Raw genomic sequence first — 20,653 nt, forward strand, 5'->3', positions numbered from 1 at the left:
CCTTTGAATTTTGGAGTAATACAAGATCTTCTCCAAATACTCTGTGGGGCTCACCACTTATATATGTCCTGATACTGGCAGTGCCCAGTGTTGGAACCCATCAGGTCACTGGGCCCAAATGCTTCACCCCTAAGCCAAACCATCTATCCTAGTGATTAGATGAGACTCGCATGGACTTGACACAACACCTGAACATCTACAAACCAGAGTTTGAACTATACGAGAACAAAGCCCCTACTTTGATAGCCTTTTATTTGCTTACAGATGTGCACACAGATAAATAGTCAAAACACTGTTCAGCTTTGTACACACTGAGGAAATGCAATTTTATGTATAAACATAAATAAAATGACTCATTCTCAGTTTGTCGTCATACGTGTCCATCCTCATTCAAGCCCCAGTTTCCCCTATCAATAACAAGGATAACTTTTGAGAAAAATAAGACCATCTTAATTTGTTGCGTTACATGGCCATGTGTGATCACAGCTATTCAGTGCCAACAAGACACCGAAAAGAGAAGGGTGGGGGAGGGGGGCGGACCTTCAGGTCAACCTGACATTTGTCACTGAAACTTGCTCACTGATTACAACAGCAGATTTAAGAAATCATGCAATTTAAGCAAGCCAGGCTCAGGGTAATTGGCACCTGGTGTTCAGAGGTTCCATGGGGAAGGGAAAACGCAGCCAGGGGGGCTTCACAACTGTGCGTCCAGCACCTGTCGCAACACCTGCCGGGAAGAAGCTAACCGCAGCTGGGGACAGGGCAAAAATGTGTGTGCTTGTGTGGTAAGGCTTTAATATTCCCTATTTGTGGAGGAAAAAAATACATTCAGAGCAGCCTTACACTTTGCGAAAAGAATGCAAGACATTGTTTCCTTATGGGAAATACATTGGGGGGGCTCCTGTAGCATGAGGCCCAGTGTGTTGATATAGCAGTAATTTCATCCACAGCCTTGTGCTGTTGCATTAAGGTCTGCTGATGCAACAGGGTGTAAATGTATATTTTGACAAGGCATTTTAGCAGCAGTGTGGCATAATACATATTCAAAGGACAAAGTCGTCATCTAAGAACCACGTTACAGTGAATCAATACTCATTTCATATGGATATAGTTAGAGGATTATTTGGAGCAGTCTACAAAAAATAAGGTGCCACATTATTTCAAGTACAATTAAAATAAATATAGCCACTAAAACAGCAGATCATTTTACCCCCACACACTGTCAAAAATAAGTTAATGGAGGCAGCCATTCTATTTTCCCATACATCAGTCCATTGTGTTTTTTTTCTTTAAAGACATGGCATATGTATATCAAGTACACACATTTGTAATGGGTTCATAACACTGGATTGTGTCATAAATCCTCCCTTATTTCCATGCTTGGAGGCAGACATCACAAGAACTGCATTCCAATTGTGCTGGTGAAAGGGGGGGGGGTAGTGGGGGGAGAAAGTCTGTGGGGTGGGAAAAAGGGGTTGGGTCTGAGGAGTTAAAGGAATACAACTGAAGCAGGGGTTGGGAATCAATAGGGAACAGGGGCTACCTGTTGGAAGCATCACGAGTGGGAGGAGCTTATGGTACAAGAAAGGGTGGACTTATGAATGGGAGGAGTCTGGAGAGGGTGGAGCTGGATGACTGTAGAAGGGGGGAGCGGGGCATTGAGGCGCTCACTGCACCCGGGCCTCCAGCAGGGCGCTGGACACCAGGGGCCCCTGGGAGCTGACGCAGCCGTTTAGGTGGCGGAGGGAGTCGGCCCCCAGGTAGGCCAGGAGCAGCTCGGAGCGACGGTGCAGCAGCTGCAGCATGTCCTCGGCCAGGCTCTCCACGCTCGAGTAGCGCACCTTCTCCAGGTCAAAGATGTCCTTCAGGAAGAACAGTACCTGATCCTGCAGCAAGGAGAAGGGCAGAACCTTAAATCGACCTAACCCAAGGCTATCAATATCAACACTGGACGTGAGCATGGGGTTTCAGAAAAGCAAGGCACACATTTAACTCACGAATCAACACGTCTATACGCTAACGTCGCCCGTGTATTTAAGACTAGCGAAGAGTAAGCAAATTTATAAGGCAAAGTGCTTAAGTGGTGAATGGCAACGGTTAGCATTACAGACCCCTTACGTCAACAGCGAAAAGCGTTTTCATTTAGAGTAACAGGAGATGTTAATATGTCTTTGGCGACTCCCACACACCAGGAAGGCAGTGTGTCATCACCTGTCAACCGAGAGTGACAACAACCGGGTCAGTGGGAGCCAAGTCTCCAGATCAGACGGGGACAGGTGTGCCTGAACATGTGGTTTGCTGGCCATGGGATTCTGCCAGTTTCCACCAGTTTGGATGCAGGGGCTAACAGAGCCAGTGTGTCCGACAGTAGCTCTTCAGACTCTAGTGAAGCGGTCGCCTTTGCAGAATGCCGTAAATTCTCAAGTGTGGTTTTGCAGCTGCCACCCTCAAAATGCTTTCCGCCATACCAGAATTTCGTTCAACTGCAATCCCCGCTGTTTTTTTGTTAGTATAAGCAGGCTGACCCAGGCAAGGAGGCTTCATTTTTTGAGGGGTGCAGATTCAGTTTTGGCATTGGGAAATGTGTTCTAAAAAATTTGGACCCATTACTTAACCAGTGTCAGATTACTGGGCTTAGACAGAGGACACATCTCCACATCTTTCTCAGTAACATAACTTCATCACTGGTAGTTATGAAGACAATATATAAAAGCACTAAAGTTGTCAAATATGCGTATTGCGGTCAACCCTAAGGGTAATACTGCATTCAATTTAATGTGTAAAAATGAGTCCAAAATTCGAAGTTTGGCTTGTGTGGGGAAACAAGGGGGTTTGGCTATGTGCAGAATCAGCAACTTTCTAAAGAGGGGAAAAATAATTTTTGCTCCTGAAATTCCATCCCACATTTATGTGACATGAATATAAAGCGTGCAAATGAGAGAAGCAGACTCGCCACCTCCATTTTAAAACCCACCTTAAAGAAACAGCAGAAATCATGCAGGGAACTTTTAGGTCCCAAAAAACCCCAGGCGAGCACAGGGCTTATGTGCTCACAGACAGAGTAGAAGTGGGCGATGAATCCGTCTGACACCTGTTCGAAAGACAGAAATGAGCTTTAAGAGGATGACTGTTCAAGTCTCCCCTGAAATGTATACTACCTCTGAACAGTCTATTCAAATATATACAGCGCCCTCTGTAGATAAGCGCAAAAGACAATTTAGTATAATTTTGTATCTCGTCTGAAGTTCCCTACACCTTCAAAGCCTACAAATTCCTATATTATATTAACCATTTACAGAACATGAATACACACGTTACAACACATTATACTCCATGACAGGGCTTCAGGTCCGCTGAATTTGGTTTCCATGAATGTCATGGATGCTACATATTTAATTTTATACATTGCCTATTTTATCATGTTTTTGCACATGCAGACCATCAGAACTGGCGTCTTCCATGGCCTATGCCTTCTATAAATTCTAGTTAAATTCAACTGAGTTCAAAGCCAATCATGATTTGAGATCATTCATCAAAATGCAATTCCTTGTGTAGCATTTAGTCTTCAGACAATGGCAATCCATTCTGCTATGGGAGGAGAATGTTTGGGAAAACTTCCAAATACAGATTCTATCCCCATGAACTGTACCTTCATGTGCTGTCTCTTCTGCTTCAGCACTGACCAACAGCTTGATGCTACAGCCTACAAAAGACACAAAGCAGCAGTCTGTGATGAACACTTAGTAGCCCTGAAAAAACTAACGTGTTTGGAAAAGAAACACAGGAAGTTTCTGGTTCCAGACAAAACTTTGTGTAAGCTCTTATGAGAAGCAATACTTCATGTTTTTTTTGCACACAGGAAAGAGGAAAGAAAAAAGAAGGAATTTAAAAAGCGTTCCCAAATAAGGCAATAAGTAATCAAAGCCAAAAACGCATCTCCCCGCAATGCCGAAAATCTCATTTCAATAACCTTATTCAGCAAGGTTTCCATCCAGCTTCCTTAAGCAAAACTGACGCTAATGTCTAAGAGACGTCTGGGATTCTGCTTTATGCAACTCTACAAGAGTTCTGATTCATGCAGCCAATAGCAGGGAATCTTCACATCGGTTTTGTAAACACAAATCCTACAGTATAATTGTAGAGATATATCACAGAGGGTAGCGAGAGCAGCCTGCCAGAAGATGCAACGCTTCAGTCTTTTTGGAGCAATATTTGAGTCAATAACATGCATAGAATGTAATGTTAACATTTCTGCCCTCGGTATAAGGTTTTGTAGGGAACTTTCTGTTCTTCTGATGATGTGCTTTCAACCTCCTCTGAAGCATACTAATTAAACCAGAAAATACACAGTCTGTTTTTCATATAAAAATGCAAGTACCTGCAACCAGCTTTTGGTTGGAAAACAACATCTGGATAGCATTCATAAGATATTAGAAGCAAGACAATAAGACAACACAAAAATGGCAACTTTGCTGCGAATGTGTACAGTACTCCCTTTGACGGTGACCTAGAGTGGTCACAGTTTAAGGGTAGCTGAACCCTTGTTATGTTCATTGAGTATTCATCAGGTCAAAGCTGCCCCATGTGACTGCAACACGCCACAGGCGCTCACCGTCTCTTTGAAGGAAATGTTGAGCCATCGGTTGTTGACCACATTCTGGATGGAAATGGGAGGATTCTCCAAATCCTCAAAGGAATCCATGAGGATGAAATCTAGGACTACGTCATAGAAGTTCAAATGCTTCACCTGTTAGGAAGGCCACAGAATACACGCGCCAGTGAAATTCTGGCAAACTCATAAACATAAAAATAGCCATAGTTTTTTACTGTATGAATAACAAGAGCACAGGTGTAGAATTACAGGTGTAGAAGCATGACCTCCTCACCCCTCGTGTGGCCAGCTCCAATTCGGTGTTCTCCCAGTGGTCAGTCTGCTCCAGGAAGGTCATCATCTCCTCAAACACTTCTTCAAATCTCTCTGGGTTCTGTCAATCATGAAACCTTTGTCACTACACAGCCTGGTATCTATTACCGAGGGAACAGAGTTGCTCGCAAAACATACATGCTTACCTTGCGAGCTTTCACGATTATGGATGACAGGATTTTCTTTCCAGCATCAGCCAGAAATGCTCTGGTGGCTCTATCGCACAGAATTACCTGGAAAGAGGGAAGGAGGGCTTGGGTTCTTAAAATTGTGTTCCACAAATGCCTCTATACCAGGGGTGTCAAACTCCAGTCCTGGAGGGCCGCAGTGTCTGCTGATTTTCGGTATGTTTCAGCACGAGTGATTCATTCACTGGCTAGAGTCCACACGCCATGTCCTCAAGGTTTTAACTGGCTGCTGACTAAAAGGAAATCACAAATACCTACAGACACTACAGCCCTCCAGGATTACAGTTAGACACCCCTGCTCTATACAGTTTCGTTACACATGCACAAGGCATTTTGCCCTGAAATGTGAAACAAAATTAACTTCTATTTTTCTGACAGTGTACTAGCAAACATTCTTCAATTTAATTTAATGGTTAAAATGTTATGTCTGGTTTGTAAATAAATAAATAAAAATAGCTCACTCAATCTCTTAAATGAAAGTTCAGGACAAAGTTCATTGTCTAGGTTATAATTTGTTTGGGGATTATATTATGTTACCTGACAGGCCTGTCGCACACAGTGCAGCTTTGCCAGGAAGTCGGTGTCACCCAGACACTCCAACATCTCAGTTCTGGTGGAGAAAAGTACATTTGAGGCTTGTCATTTCATTCTGACCTAAAAGGCTAAAAGTTAGTAAAGGAGACGCGACAGTGACGCTTATAGACCTTGCGCAGGTACGCAGTGGTGGCTTTTTAGGGTTTGTGTGTCTGAGGGCCCTTGGGGAGACTCAGATGGGGCGTCTCGTGCAGTCCCCCTTACCTCAGCACCCTGCAGGAGATCTTGCCCTCCTCGGCCAGCTGCAGCGCCTCCTCGTAGAGCGGGTAGTGGCACAGCGAGCCCAGCGTGTAGGCGCTCCGCAGCTCCCGGTGCTCCGACAGCTGCCGCGGGAGAAAGGGGAGAAACGCACGTCACTGGCCATGGCCACAACGCAGCCGAGTCACACAGCACCTGAGCCGCACAGAACCCGAGCCACAGGCTTCCACTGAGAACACTGCAGCGGCCTGTGGCACGCAGTCAGCAGTAAACTGACCCTCCTTCTCCAGAGCTCCCCCCTTTTCAGTAAGGTGATATGGGTCTGGACAGATGCCCAGGTGTGCACCTGCGCTGTGGAGCTGCCTACAGACTGAAATCACACTTAATTAAATGAGAGGGCATTGTGGGTGGGCTCATGAGGTTTCTATTTCTTTGCTCCCTTCGGAATTTTAGGCCGCCAGCCATGCACTGCTGATCAACTCGGCCTTTCGGTCCACGGTATTTGCAGTTGTTTACAGTGATCTCGTTACTGTCCACTTCATTCAAGTGTGATTTCCAATCGCATTTAACGGCGAGAGACGACAATGTCGTCTCTGGTCTCAGGTTTCAGACAAACTGAGGAAAGTGTGGAGTGAAGCGATGCCTCGACGCCCCGCTACGGAGGGAAAATGGAAGTTTCAGATAAGCTGAAGGCTCCATTTGTGGGCAAGCCATCTGAGGCTGAACCAGAACCAGAACCAGAACCAGATCCAGCTCCAGACCCGATCCGTTTGGGGCCACTTCAACAGAACGACTGGTCTGAGGAGAAGAACTGGAGGGGCCAGATCTGGTTGGCTGGCCATCTCTTTATCGCAGCCTGGCACGCTAATTTGACATGAGTAAACAGGTCACCCAAAAAAGAGCTCAGCATTTCCCTAGTCCATGGGGAGGGAGGGTTGAGGGGAACAGCAACACACTCAAGGGTACGCAATTCAATTCAGTCTCCGTGCAGGTGTAACGTGCGAATGCTATTCTTAGTTTATTTTAAAACGGGCCCCGACCTAATTTTGCCACCGGTCGCCTGTCGTTCCCGTCCGTTGGAATGTACCCTTATCTGCATTCCGGGACGCTAACAGTGAACGGACATACTCCAGCACTGTGTCTGACAGCGGGGTAGCTGTGAGGGTGTTATTTTAGACAGCCCTCCACCCATGCCCTTGCCAACAAGTAAACCGCTACTGTTCAGGCCTATCTAGACCACCTGACCTCTGAAAGGCTCCAACATATGGGCGGGCTCCTGGATAGCACCCGTCGAGTGAAAGATAAGTGAAAAACTTAGCGCTTTTTAGTATACTGATGGAGGACATTGGAGTGATAGAACAGGCCTTGAATCCTGATTGTACATTCCAAATTAGGATAAGAGGAAAAACTGGGAAATCAAGCCATTTTAAACCAAATATGTGTTCCCTAAGATTTCAATAATAAAAAAAAAAAGCTTTTCAGGTCAAGACGTCGTGACCGTGTGGGAGGACAGAAGAAGGCGAGCACTGGAACATTTTTCCCCCGACTTCTGCTTCACCTTTCCATCAGCACGGAAAACGAAATGGAGCGAATCGCCATAGCGTGACGGACATGACTTCGACCGACAGCTCCAGGAAGCGAGCGACTGGGAGCTAAAGAGCAGAGCATATTACACACGTTACGGTGGAAACGGCACCTCACGACACATAGATCAATATTCATCAGCCTGATTAATGGGATCACGCACAGCGCCGTGAAACTGGTATCGATTCTCCTACATCGCACCAATTTGCTTATAAAAGTCACGCCGAGTGCAAAAGAGATTCGCCTTGCGAGCCGGTGGTCCTTAATCAAACCGCGGTTATGATGCAGTGGTGTGAAAGAAGAAATGCTAAATGAAGGTCTGAACATCCCTGAGCGACTACTTTTAATACATATGTAAAAGCAGCCGCCACCGCCTCCTCCTCCCCCCGCATTGATTTCACTGTAAACCCAAAGGGATTCTCGCTCATCGCACGACAGAGGTGGGAATAGCTGCACGTGTTCAGAACTGTAATCTGACTTGGAAACGACTGTCCTACGTGGTCTGAAACAGATGAGAAGATTACAGTCCCTTTGCAGTGCAGCTCAATATCATGCGAGACAGGCCATAAATAATGTGAAAATACGTGCCAAGGTCACTCGGTGTAGTCACAGCAGGAGCGCCCATTCGTTTGTGTAAAAGACAGTCGAAGTTCTGACAGGTTTTGGGAAGACGGTAGTTAGTCTTGGGGAGCCCAGCGCTTCCTTTTTGACCTTCATCCTTAAGGAGCAGTCAGAGCAAGGCTGCCCAACACTGCCCAACTACTGTAATGTAGGTTTTCACTCAAATCCGAACAAAGCTCACCTCATTCAAGAGCTGGCGATCTCACTGAGCTGCTAATTAGTAGAGTCAGGTGCGCCAAATTAGGTTTGAAATGAATGCCGATTTAGGGTTCAAATGAAAGCCTACAGGACGGTAAATCTCCAAGAACAAGGTTGGGCAGGCCTGCCTTAGGGGAAGGGTGGGGGTGGGGGTGGAATTAGGGAGATGGGCTCCGAGCCGCCTTGCCCGCAGCTGTGCACACACATCATCACCAGGGCGGCAGGCCGAGCGGGACCTTCAGCTGCTGCAGCCGACCCCCCGCTGAGCCTGACAGCCTGCCAGGGGAATCCCGCTCTCTGCTCATCCACAGGGAGCAGCCACCCCACACACACTCCACACACAGCTCCATTAGGAGCAGCCACCCCACACACACTCCACACACAGCTCCATTAGGAGCAGCCACCCCACACACACTCCACACACAGCTCCATTAGGAGCAACCACTCCACACACAGCTCCATTAGGAGCAGCCACCCCCAAACAGCTCCGTTAGGAGCAGCCACCCCACACACAGCTGCATTAGGAGATGGTTTACCTTCTGACTAAATCTACTGCACTCAATACAGAACAAGATCAACAATAAGGTCAATAGTGACATTGGGTGTCATAAATTACGTTTCAGAGACCTAATATGTTCAGGATTATTATTACTGTCAGTAGATATATTTGAACTGGGGACAGTCTGGAATAGCCAATATTCTAATATCATCATATAAATACATTGAAGAGACAAACATTTATATAGATTTCCTAATATAAACAAATTCAGAAAGTTTGAATTGCAGGGCTCTGAGGTGGCATTGGGGGGTACCATGGCTGAGGCTGGCAGATATAGTTCCGCATGCCAATCTCACCAGGTCATCCCCATACTTTACTCCACCAGTCAAAACTGGCTATCCATGTGGAAGAGGTTTGATGTGTTTGTTGCTCATTCATGACAAGAAACAAGGAACTTTTAAAAAGACAGTTAAGCAAGCTTACATCATTTACAACAGCTTTTTAGCACGCTTTTTACTGGGCTCAAGCTTTTAGGTTTTTAATTAATTTAATCTGGAATACTTAAATTGCTTCTTATATAGCCCATCTTCCGGAACACTCCATTGGTTCTTTAATTGAGGAGAAACCATGACTGTTATTGGCAGAAGGACAGATATTAAAAGCAGGCATCACGTAAGGCATGTAAGCATCGTGGCTCAGTTTCATTTCTACACTGTCTGCCTTCCTGGAACAAACTGGGAGCGTCAGGGATAAAAAGGAAATGGACTCTGTAAAAGGACCGTCTCACTGAGCTCGTAATACACCTTGAATTCGACCCTCCTTCCTGCTGAAGGCCACGGTTCAAATGCTTTTTAAATCTGTGAGCTTCACGCCGCTGCCAGGAGCAAGCCAGAGCTCCGATGAGGCAGGTGTGGCCTGGACAGCCGTCACCTGCTCCCCGCAGGCCGCAGATGAACTTCCCAGAATTCTCAGAGACGTGCACCACGAGGGACAGGCCAATATGGCGGACTGCGAACCTGAGTGTCCTGAACGCTGAGCACCAAGCGCTCCCTTCCTGAGACTGTAGGTACAGGTTTCCAGAACATCAGTCTCTCATGGGGGGTGTGGGGCGGGACTCTGTGAAGCAGCATGTCGTCATGGGTACGGATGAGCGATGCGTCTGGTGGCCATGGCGACCGCTCCCTCGCGAGCATCGCCGTCCTCTGCGGCCCGGCAACGAGCCCTGCGCCCACGGGAACGGCGCGCGGGGATGTCTACAGCCCCACCGCTGGGGTCGCCATGGCAACCGCACGCGGAGGCGGCGTGCGGGCGGGCGGGGTCGCTTACCTCGGCGGCGGACACGAAGGAGTCCGTGGAGGCGATGCTGATCGTGTCCCTCAGACAGAGGTCGTCCGCGTCCTCCCTCACCGTCACGTCGGTGTTCTTATCTGCCGGGAAAGAGGAGGAAACGGACCGACGTTCAGCGTTTCATCTGCGCTCCCATGACTGATGGCATCAGACGACTTCATTTCTAACAAACGGCTTCTCTGGAATCAGGGGACGGTCTCAAAACAAGTCTCATTTAATTTACATAGAGGCTGATAACTGATTTATCACAGCATAATTAAGCCAAGAGGGAAAACAGGCTCCAAGGATGAGATTTTCCAATAGTTATGTTATTGCACAGACCAGACAGGCACTTGAAATGTGGGCGCTACAGTTCACCAATTCATCTGCTAAATTTATATGAGTTATTTATCAAGGTTACGGTAGGAGGACTGGACGCGTGAGGACTGTAGAATGTGGCCCACAACAGACTGCCGAGCTGATCCTGGTCAGGATTTCGCGAAGTGAGAAAGTGTGTGCACAGCTGTGAGGAATATCCAGAGGAACACGGCGACTCTCCTCATGGACCAATTACACCTTCCTCCCCGTCCGCTCATTTGCCCTGATCGCACAAACAGCCAGCGGCACACTGCGAAAAAGGTCCGTCTTAACAAGCTTTTTAGTCTCGTAATGACACTTCCATTTTTCTCTCTCAAGTAGAAGATATTAACTTGTTTTAAAGTACTTGACAAGTGAAATAGAAATAAGATTTTAAGTTAAATATGAGACTACAATACTTGTTAAGATGGATTTATTTTTTGGTTTTGGCAGTGCAAGCACAGTGTCAGAAATGGGGCAACAGTCAACATCACTCCCACAAACCTAACTAAGGGTCCTGTTATTGTCCAGTGCCCACTTCATGACCAACAGCCGAATCCTAACATTTTTGGGACTTATTGAGATGGTTCCATCTAGTTGGGTGCTTGTTTCCATTTTGCTGCCAAAACTGTGGTCTCCTTGCCATGATGACAGGTCTCCTTGGTTTGTATCATCGAGAGACTGAGAGACCCTGTCGGTAACTGCTGCTGAGCCTGGTGGATCACGTGGCCCGGTCTCCCGCTCGGCAGATTTCAAATGACGCTGGGGCCCGCAACCAGCGTCTCGCAGAGAGCCAGCCAGCGTTTCCTCCCCATATCGTATTACAGCTCACAGCCTACAGTGACCTAGCGACGCTGCTATCTGTTAGCGGGGTCCGGCTATATTAAGACCTCCCGGTGAGTGAAGACGGGCTTGGAGCCAATAGGGTCAATGGAACGGTCTGCTCATAGAGAGGAGATAACGTTCCGGTGATCTCAGGACGTGACGCGGGTCAGAAAACAATCTAGCAGGCCCCGCCGCGGATCCCTGCCGCAAAACAGACACTTGAGATTGAACAGTGTTTGGGTTGGACGGTTACAGGACGTCCTTCACCAAGACGGCAACGTGCGCTTGTGAAATTAAGACCATAAATTACACCGACTGCATTTGACAACGCCATAACAGTGCACAGCTTTGAAGTACAACGTCAAATCCGATTTAATCTACATGACAGACATTTCCAAACACATGCTCGCTAATCTCTGAAATGCTTCTCGATCATGAAACGTTTAATTCTCTAATTTATTGCCTATAACCTCACGTGAACCAAGTCAGACACCCTGCAGCTGTGTCTAATTTAACTAGGAGGACCCCAGATAGTACTGGCAGCCAAGACCATTTATAATGCACTTATTTTATGTGGATGCCACACACCGCATGATACTTTTTCTTGCAACTTCCAAAAGCTTACAACTGAATAAATACCAAATCACTGTGCTATAAAGCACTTGATTTACACTCAGTGCACTGTGAGCTGGAGACTGAATAGCTACATATCATTGGTGTCAAGCAAAAACCTGAGTGCTAAGAAGAAAATAAATAATCAGCGATTGTCTGTTACCGAGAATTAAATTTTTTGAAAACATTTGGTTTTTGCATGTCATAAACTATTGCTGTGTGAGGACACATATTCACTCATTAAGTGGTTTATCTGGAGCATAGGTAAATGTGGCAAAAATACTTGCCGCTTTGAAATATAGCTACCCTGAAGAAGACACAACATATAAATACATATTTACATTGTGGGTGAAAGATACTGTATCCAGGGAGAACCAGGAAGCCAAGAGTACGTCTCTATTCAATTTAGACTTGAACACAGACAACTAAAAACAGAGAGAGACACAAACCCTGAGTCACTTGGGGGCTCTAGGCAACACTATGGGAGGACGGCGACCAGCACAGTCATGAAACCACCCGTGACACTCGTGCATTCAGTTATAGCAGTACCACTAACAGGACTCTCACATTCACGTCATCAACATCCAAAAATGTGGGATTACTTTATCAAGCTGAGCAGTAAAAATATGCATTTAATTAACTGCAATTTGGCGCAATATTAAGCACTAAAACAAATTAAGTGCATGTTTTAGACACTGTGGTATTTTGGGCTCCAAAAAATCCACCTGTGAATGGAACCAGCAGCTGGGGAGGGGGTTAATAATGTGCATGTGGGTTAAATGAGTTATATGTGGTGTTGGCCAATCACAGTGTGGCAGAACACAGACCTACTGACCTAGCAACACGGATAAGCACGCTGATCATCAGCACCTATGTGAAGAACGGTGAGGCGCGAGAAAGGACTCCAGCCAATCCGAACAATGCTGCCCCGGACAGCTGCAGAAGGTCAGCGCTGCCCGTCCCAAATTTAGCGCGACAACAAACCTCGCCGTGGTCTCGGTTCCAGATCACATTACTGCAGACTGGTCAAATGGATCGGGTCAAATGGATCAGGAATGACCGCATATTACAATGAGATCCGTTCAGTCTTTTGAACATGCACTGGAGAACTGAGAAGTTGATTCAGTCCCCTATCCAGACCATTTTTTTCCATTTAACTCAACAGCCATATGGGATACAAAGTGCAAAGATAAAAACAGTACTTCTGTGTCTATGACTATATCAGTAAGAACAGTTTTTTTTAAACAGCATTAAATAGTTCTCAAAATTGATAAGCTCCCCCAACCCATAGTAATGCAAGGGAGAAAACAGTCTCCAAGACAGAGTAAAATCCTCATTTTAGTGACATGAAGTTCTTCAAAAATTAATTCACCCTCTGTACAGGAATCCAGGCTGACTGCAAGGTCATTATCACAATTATTCATACCTCCATTCAGCAAGAAGGAACATTTTTTTATTTTAATTTCATAACTTCACAAAGAACCAATTCCACAACCTTGAGAAGGACAGCACTAACAACCATGAAAACGTCTGGCATACTGATGATAAACAGACTTCAAAGAAAGCCGCTCAGTAGACAATTTGGAGGGAGTGCAGTTGGGCCCCCTTTCCCCGGGTAGCAGAAGGGCGGGTCTAATCTTGGGGGCGTAGCCTTAGTAAGTCACACACACCCAAGAGACCGTGGAGACAAAGTAATGCCCCCTCTTGTGTTGATCGGACCAAAGTACACACGCATGCTCTCATTCCCACGCACAACTGTCCAGTTCCACTTCTCACCAGGGAATTACTGCTCTCCTGCCAGTACTTAAGAGCCAGACACAGATTTACATCCCACAGTAAACAGCCTCTAAACTGATCGACAGCAAACTAATGACATGCATTACTTATACTTCCAAACAAACGCAGAAGTAAGACTAATAATAATAATAATGTGTGCATCTAGGTGACCAGCATACTGGCAGAACAGCAGTGAGGTACAGTAGATGACATCTTTAGCAGGGACCTGCTAAACTGTTTGTTTGTGCCTAATCCAGCAGGTAAAAACTGGATTGGCTCTCTAGGTTAAGCAGCAGACCACGTCCCGCGGTAAAGAACGTGTTAGGGGAGGTGGCGGAGAGAGATGACCGCAAACGGCTAGCAGATTTATTTTAATCTCCTGACATGCAAACCCGAGGCGGCAGTGCAATCTATTCTTAATATCCTTGGCAACAGTTGCCGCGGCAAGCCGCGAGGGGGTACTGGGGGGAAGATGAGGAACACAGATGATTACGGTCCTGTGCAAATAGGCGCCCCCCTTTTGAGTGCTCAAGTGTTCCCATGTTCATAATCACTGGCTGCCTTCATTTTCTTATAATGTATCAGCATTTTCCTCAAAGTGGATTTTCATGAATTAGTGACATAGAGGCAATTCAGTTTTGGTTTCTTTTCCTTCTGAAATGTTGCTTTCATTGTGCAGGGCTGTCAGTCTTGCCAATGGGATGAAATCAACATTACTGGCCTTGGGAGGTGTTTAAGAGAAGTACCAAGATAAAAGCAATCAACTTAAAACTAGTCCAGTCAGATAAGGTTACATTTAAAGTTAAGTTAGACCCACATTAGCTAGTAAAAGTCTGGTTCTGTGAAACGTAAAACAAATCGTAAGTCCTGTAAAGCTGAGGTAGCTGGCAGAGACCCAGTTTGTCTGGAATGCAGGTATTCATTTAAAAAAAAAAAAAAAAAAACCCCAAAAAAACCATTTCCCTTCCCCAGGAGTGAAGCCTGTCCTGGTGATGTGTAATCCGAGTGATGGGAGGGTCAAATGGCTCGTAAATACATCTCTCCTGCTTCCTAACCTTATCCAGGGAATCTCTCCTGCGAGATTGGACCAGAGCCCAGACAGAGTGAGGGGGCGAAATCGGTTTTACTGCTCCTTTTTGGTACCAAGCAGTATTTCAAAGGTCTGGATCAAAGCGAGGCCTGCTCTCAGTGCTTTTAACCCCCTGCACGTCCCTCCCCTGTGGACACGGCGATTTAAAACCAAGCCCGGCAACCAAAGAATTCTCTGGAACGAGGGGGTCATGAGCGTTAATCACCAAGGGCTGGGCTGAAACGTGACGCCAGCGCAGCGGCGCTAAACTGCAGCGGCTTGTCTTTAGCGCTTTGGTTCGTGCTTCGCCTCCGCGTTGCACCTTGCCTCCGTGTGCCCTGTGGGTTCCTGGGTAAAAATAGATTCGTTCTGTGTGTTTTAGCAGAGAGCTGTGAGCCGGGGCCGTGCGAACAGAATTCGCAATAAAAGTCCGTTTGCTTTCCAAGTGTAGTGAAGAAAAGAAGCCCTGAACATCATAGCAGCGTGACAAATAAAACAATCATGTGACAGAACACTTCTGTTAAAAAAAAACATTTTGTCAGTGCACCCAATGCAAAAGCACAATGAAGGAATGTTTGGCAAACAGTGCTGTTTTTTTCTGGAGGTTGCCACTATCCTAGTTTAATTTATTCATATTCCATTGACTGCATTAATTATTTACATCCAAATTACATAAAGGGATGCTTACAAACTGTCACTGCTTAACAGCTGCATAACCGATTTGGGCAGGTAAACTTGCAGTTGACGTAGTGGCTTATTTTCCATAAGGAAAAATCCAGCACATAGACCACTAATTTCTCTCAGAGGAGAAGACTTCTCAGAGAGCTTGGGTCTAGCCAGCTGAAGAGCCGTAACCAGAAGTCACATGGGCAGGTGAATGTTCTAACTCCTGTCGGGCACATGCATATTTCCCCTGGTGGTCGTGGACTCCGTTGGGGACTCACCAATGTCGTTGGCAAGGGAGGCGGGGTCTGCAACTCCCAGAGTGGCCTCAAACTCCTCCTGCAGCCGATAGGCCCTCTGCAGCAGAGACTCCAGCTTGTGGATGAACTCAGCGCTGATGATGTCCTGGGGGTGACACATACACACACACATTGCTATGAGTCAGTATTCATCTTCATGTACATTCAGTGGCTCATTTTACATGTACAGTAAATTTAATGTTACGTTCTTAATGTTATAATAGCTACACAATTAATCTCCCATTTAGAGCAGCAAGTCTACATTCAAAGCTGTCAGTGGGATGGCTTCAAAGAAGAATCTCTGATTTCCGAAGAGTATGATGTGATGTCTGCACTTTAAAAAAAATTCCTGCTATTTTATCAGTATTACGAAAGAATGCTTTGCTGTTAGTCACAGCACTATTTTATTTTTATTTGGAAAGAAAGGCCTATAATTAACTTTAGCACAATTGCAAGTATTCTGCTGTGCTCTTGTGGAATCCATCCTATCGCCACGCTAGAGAGCACGAATCAGTATCAATTTAGTGTTGGGGGGGCGTGGTGCTTCATAAAGCTACAACAGCAATGATGTAAAAGTAGACTGAATTCACTTCTTACCTTCAAACAAATGCACCACCTCAGACATACGTTCGCATTAGAATAACTCAAAGCTGTCACTAAGGCATGAGCAGCACTCACGCAGTCTTACTACAGCCGCACAGCTGTAAGCTGGCCTCCTCTTGGATCACGTTCAAGCAATTATTAAATTTAACACAGCAGACAGCAATAGCAGGGCGCCTGTCCATGTATTTATCTGCGCTAATGCGTTTGCTGGATGTTAATAGCACGCACTCCTTTTCCATCTGTGTCAATAGGGGGCAGGGTACCGCGAGCACCGCCGTGCGCTTTGCCCGTCGGTCTGCGCCGGGGCCTGTCAGACTCCAGTTCCTCAGGGCCGCGGTGTCTGGAGCTTTTGGGCGCGTTTCAGCGCTTAAGTGATTAATGTAAGTCACGGACTGGCTCGAGTCCAGGCGCCTCGCTCCCAAGGCCTGAATTAGCAGCTCCGGAAGAAGCAGGAAGAACCCACAGACGCTGTGGCCCGGGCGGCCGGCAGCCGGTGCTCACCTCCACGCTCTCCTCGGCGATGGCGTCTCCCGCCCCCAGCTTGACGGAGCCGCAGCTGGCCTCGTCCTCCGCCTGGCGGCTCCTGAACGTGAGCGCCTGCTCCCAGCGCCTCAGCGCCTCCTCGAACAGCTCCATCCCTGCGGCGGCGAGCGAGCGAGCACAGCGTCACGTGACCGCGCGCGCATGCATGCGCCAACCCGCAGCTCGCAGGAAACAGCGGGCTAATCCTGACGCTTAGTGCAACCCGCGCATGTTTTCTCTCTCATGCGAGAGGACAGAAACGGACATGCTGCGCATCTGGTCACAGACGCTGAAGCAGAAACAAGCTCCAACAACTGGGCCAAGCAGGAGGAAGTCAGCACATTCTGACATGGAGCCATTCTTATCAAGATCTCAATGACTATTCCAGCTACATAACTCCGCTTAAATATAGCACTGAAAATAACTCACAAGGACAAGAGAATCTCTACAGAGAAATAATTCTACAGTTTGGAATGAGCTCAAGACCCATTTTTGACCCTTTTCCTCGACTGTGGGCTGGGATACAGCCAAAGCAGTATGTTTTTGGCTCCTACCCATCAGGTAGAGGTTTTCGGGCGTGGTGACGGGGATGTTGACCACGTTACACATGTCGCTGTCCTCTCCAGCTTTGTCCCAGCAGCTGGACGTGTTGGCACAGGTGCAGCTACTTGAAGAGTTCACGCTCTTCACCTGGGAAAGGAGACAAACCTCAGCGTGACAGCCTTAGAAACGCTGCTGAAATCAGCAGAGCACAGGTGCAAATACGGCAAAGCTACGACAGCACTGCGCTTTGATTCATTAGTGAAAACTACAGCTGCTGCACAGGGACGCTGGATAACAAGCATCGGCAATTAACAACACAGACACCAAATCACAACGACAGTGAGAAGCTCTGCAATGTTATACATGAACAATGATAATCTTGAATCACACCAAACCCGCTTCATTAAAATAGTGAATCATTTTGCCTTAACTAAAATGGGTATTAATAAATAATGCAGGAGTGAGTTTTCTGAGGAAAAACAGTGTAGGGTACAGTCTTACCGATGCCAGACTCTGCAGTGACCCTGAAAGCTTGCTGTACAGGCTGCCGTTGGGTATCAGATTGCAGGAGGGGCAGGTCTTGGAGTTTAGCGAGAGGCTGAGGTTCTGGCGAATGCTGGTGTGATACAAGTCTGTGGGGAACAGGGAAGGTGGCAGTCAGGCTGGCTGTTCGACATTATATGGCCTGACAAGCGCAATGGTACAGGCCTAGGTGCAGAAACCATAAAACAATAAAACAATTATGCACTCATAAAACAATTATTTTTTCAGATTCTTTGAATGTTAGAATTATGCAAAAATCTTGTATCTCCAAAAAGAAAATGAACTTTTTAGGAACAGCAAAAAAAATCACACAGCCTTGCACACATACATCACAGGCTTCACCACACACACCTGGTGTGTGAGCTCCACACAACACACATTAATTATTTCACTTTTTTCAGAAGCACAAAGCCAGTCTCGATTTTGTGTAGACACCTTTCTCTGCTGGGCCAGTGGTGAGGAACTCATAGTTCTCTGGCTCCCACGGCGACTGGGCCTTCTTCTTCCCTTTCCTCCTCTTGAAGTGGCGAGCAAGGAAGAGGAGCGAGATGGCGCTGAAGGCAGTGACGGCAAAGAGCTTCTTGGTGCTGGTGCTGAACCTCACCTGCAAGGGGAGGGGGGTCGGAGGTAGGCGGAGAGGGGAGGGGTTGGAGTTGGAGACAGCTCAGCACGAATTGCCCCAGAAAGCTCAATGAGATGAAGGGGAGTGGGCGGAGATGTGCGAGGGCAGACTGGCACACTTTGAAGCTCAGATCACAGGGAATACGATGCTGAATTTTAATTAGGCCGCTGTGAGTCAGCCACTGCCAGCGTCCTCTGATGCTGCATACAAACGCCTTGATGTCTGCACTGACAGACTGGCCCACACAGCCACCCTGCTCGTTGGAACACAGACTGAATCAATCCAATGCCAAAGGAACTGCAGTGATTACAGTGTGCACCGTGGCCCTGAGCGAAGCACAGCAGTCCCCAAGACAGTTTAGTTCAGTCACTCCCTCCTAAGCCCCACAGGAAATGCGTTTCCCTTAATTAGAAAAGAGAAAAAAAGATCAATCTTTTGCATCTCAATGTGAATTAAATGCCCGGGTGTTCTTCCAATTCATCAATAATCTCACAGAAAAGATGAAATATAGATTTTTTACAGAATACATTTTCCACGCCCCAATCTTAATGTAACCATCAACCTGATACTGAGACTTCACCCAGATATACATAAAATGAATACTTTACCACCCTTTATATATTATTTAACTGCACAGTAGGAATATGCTTGTCAAATCCAAAGACTAGACAGTACTGTGCAAGGTGACTGATTTGGAAAATATCCAGTAATATATAGGCAGTAGAGGCCAAGCCATTTTATCTGTACAGTGAAGGCCGACTCCTGGAACAGAGACAAGCCTTTTGGGGGGTCACATGACATTAGTTTCCAGGTTACACTAAAGCAATTGTCACATGATGCATTCCACATTCTACTGCCCATGGTTAACATTGTAACACCTCTGGACCAACTCTGGTCGTTCTTGGCATGGATACCATGATGGTAATGCAACTTTCTCCAAAGTAATTCCTGTTAACTGGAGCTGCGTGCAAATGTTTGTTGTTTGCATTAACCACATAGCTTAATAGGCAGCATGGTACTACTTTCCACACACATAGCATTGCTAGCCTGCAGTGAACTGTTAACAAGGGTAATACAGCAATCTGTTTTACAACTGGAAACCATCCGTATTTATATCCCAGCTTCAGCAATGGATGATAAGTAGTCACCCGTAGGGACCAGCGTTAAGGCTAAAATTTAAAAAGGGAGGCCAGGCGGAAGGGAGTAGAGAGACACAGTATCAGTGTGCGGGACACAGAGCAAAACAGGGATGGTGTTGAGAAAGACATTATCAGCCACTACAACTCTCACAAGCTGTAATCCCTGTAAACACATTTGACTGGCTATCTTGTGTGCCAAGCTATGGAGAGGTCAGGATTCCATCCACCAGACGTCATAAAATGGTGGACCCTTTAGACCCACAAGCCAGGGGCCTAAAGAGGAGGCCCTGTTACCTGGGAAAAGGAGTTGTAGACTGAGAGAGGGAGGTCGACCACTCGCAGCGCCACCGCCTTGAAGGACGACTGGGGGTTACCAAGCGTGTCTTCCGTCATCGCGGCCATCTCCCACAATCCCCCTGTTCGGAGTTCTACCCGGCAGCCATCCTGCCCGCTAGTTCCAGCTGCGAAGGCAGAGCAGGAATCTGAACGTTCAGAATGGCAGTTTGACCTGTCGCTGCTTTCTCTGTGCTGTGCGAGCATAGCCTGCCAAAAGTGGGATTGTGTTCGAAACCCTGCAGAAAGACCATGGCCGGAACCCACAAAAACATGCAAATAGTTTGGTCAAGTTTGATCCCGTGTCTTCAACCTGATATTTGCGAAATACTATCCCTCTACATAAATAATCTATTCCTTTCCACATCATACCTGGAGAAGAAACAGAAAAATAAACATACATTCAGACAACACGTTGCTACTCCACTAGAATATTTTAGGAGGCAGTCCTAAAATCGAAGGAAGCCAGCATGTACCGATGCATAGAAAGGGTACGACAGACCAAATTGAGAGTAGTACTACAAGACAAGAACCGTGAAGTCTGTGGCATCACATGATTAATTATCCCTGTGATGTATCCTCCTTTAGAGCTAAGAACACGGCAGTCTAAATCTT

At 46.6% G+C, this 20,653-nt stretch overlaps 1 protein-coding gene across 1 annotated transcript; it reads right to left on the reverse strand.

The window, feature by feature from the left end:
* Window positions 1–235: 235 nt before the first annotated feature.
* On the reverse strand, window positions 236–20,183 carry miga1 (mitoguardin 1). Its single transcript, XM_064338146.1, has 15 exons — window positions 20,000–20,183; window positions 18,380–18,548; window positions 17,903–18,033; window positions 17,413–17,548; window positions 16,838–16,974; window positions 15,716–15,839; window positions 10,133–10,233; window positions 5,911–6,029; window positions 5,650–5,722; window positions 5,071–5,157; window positions 4,887–4,985; window positions 4,613–4,747; window positions 3,650–3,703; window positions 2,975–3,091; window positions 236–1,886 (listed from the first exon to the last, which is right to left on the reverse strand). Exons 1-15 carry the CDS (start codon window positions 20,105–20,107, stop codon window positions 1,668–1,670), a joined length of 1,809 nt encoding a protein of 602 aa, XP_064194216.1. The 5' UTR covers window positions 20,108–20,183; the 3' UTR covers window positions 236–1,667.
* Between the last annotated feature and the right edge of the window lie 470 nt (window positions 20,184–20,653).

This window comes from Anguilla rostrata, chromosome 6 (genome assembly GCF_018555375.3).
Source record: "Anguilla rostrata isolate EN2019 chromosome 6, ASM1855537v3, whole genome shotgun sequence".
Taxonomy (NCBI): domain Eukaryota; kingdom Metazoa; phylum Chordata; class Actinopteri; order Anguilliformes; family Anguillidae; genus Anguilla; species Anguilla rostrata.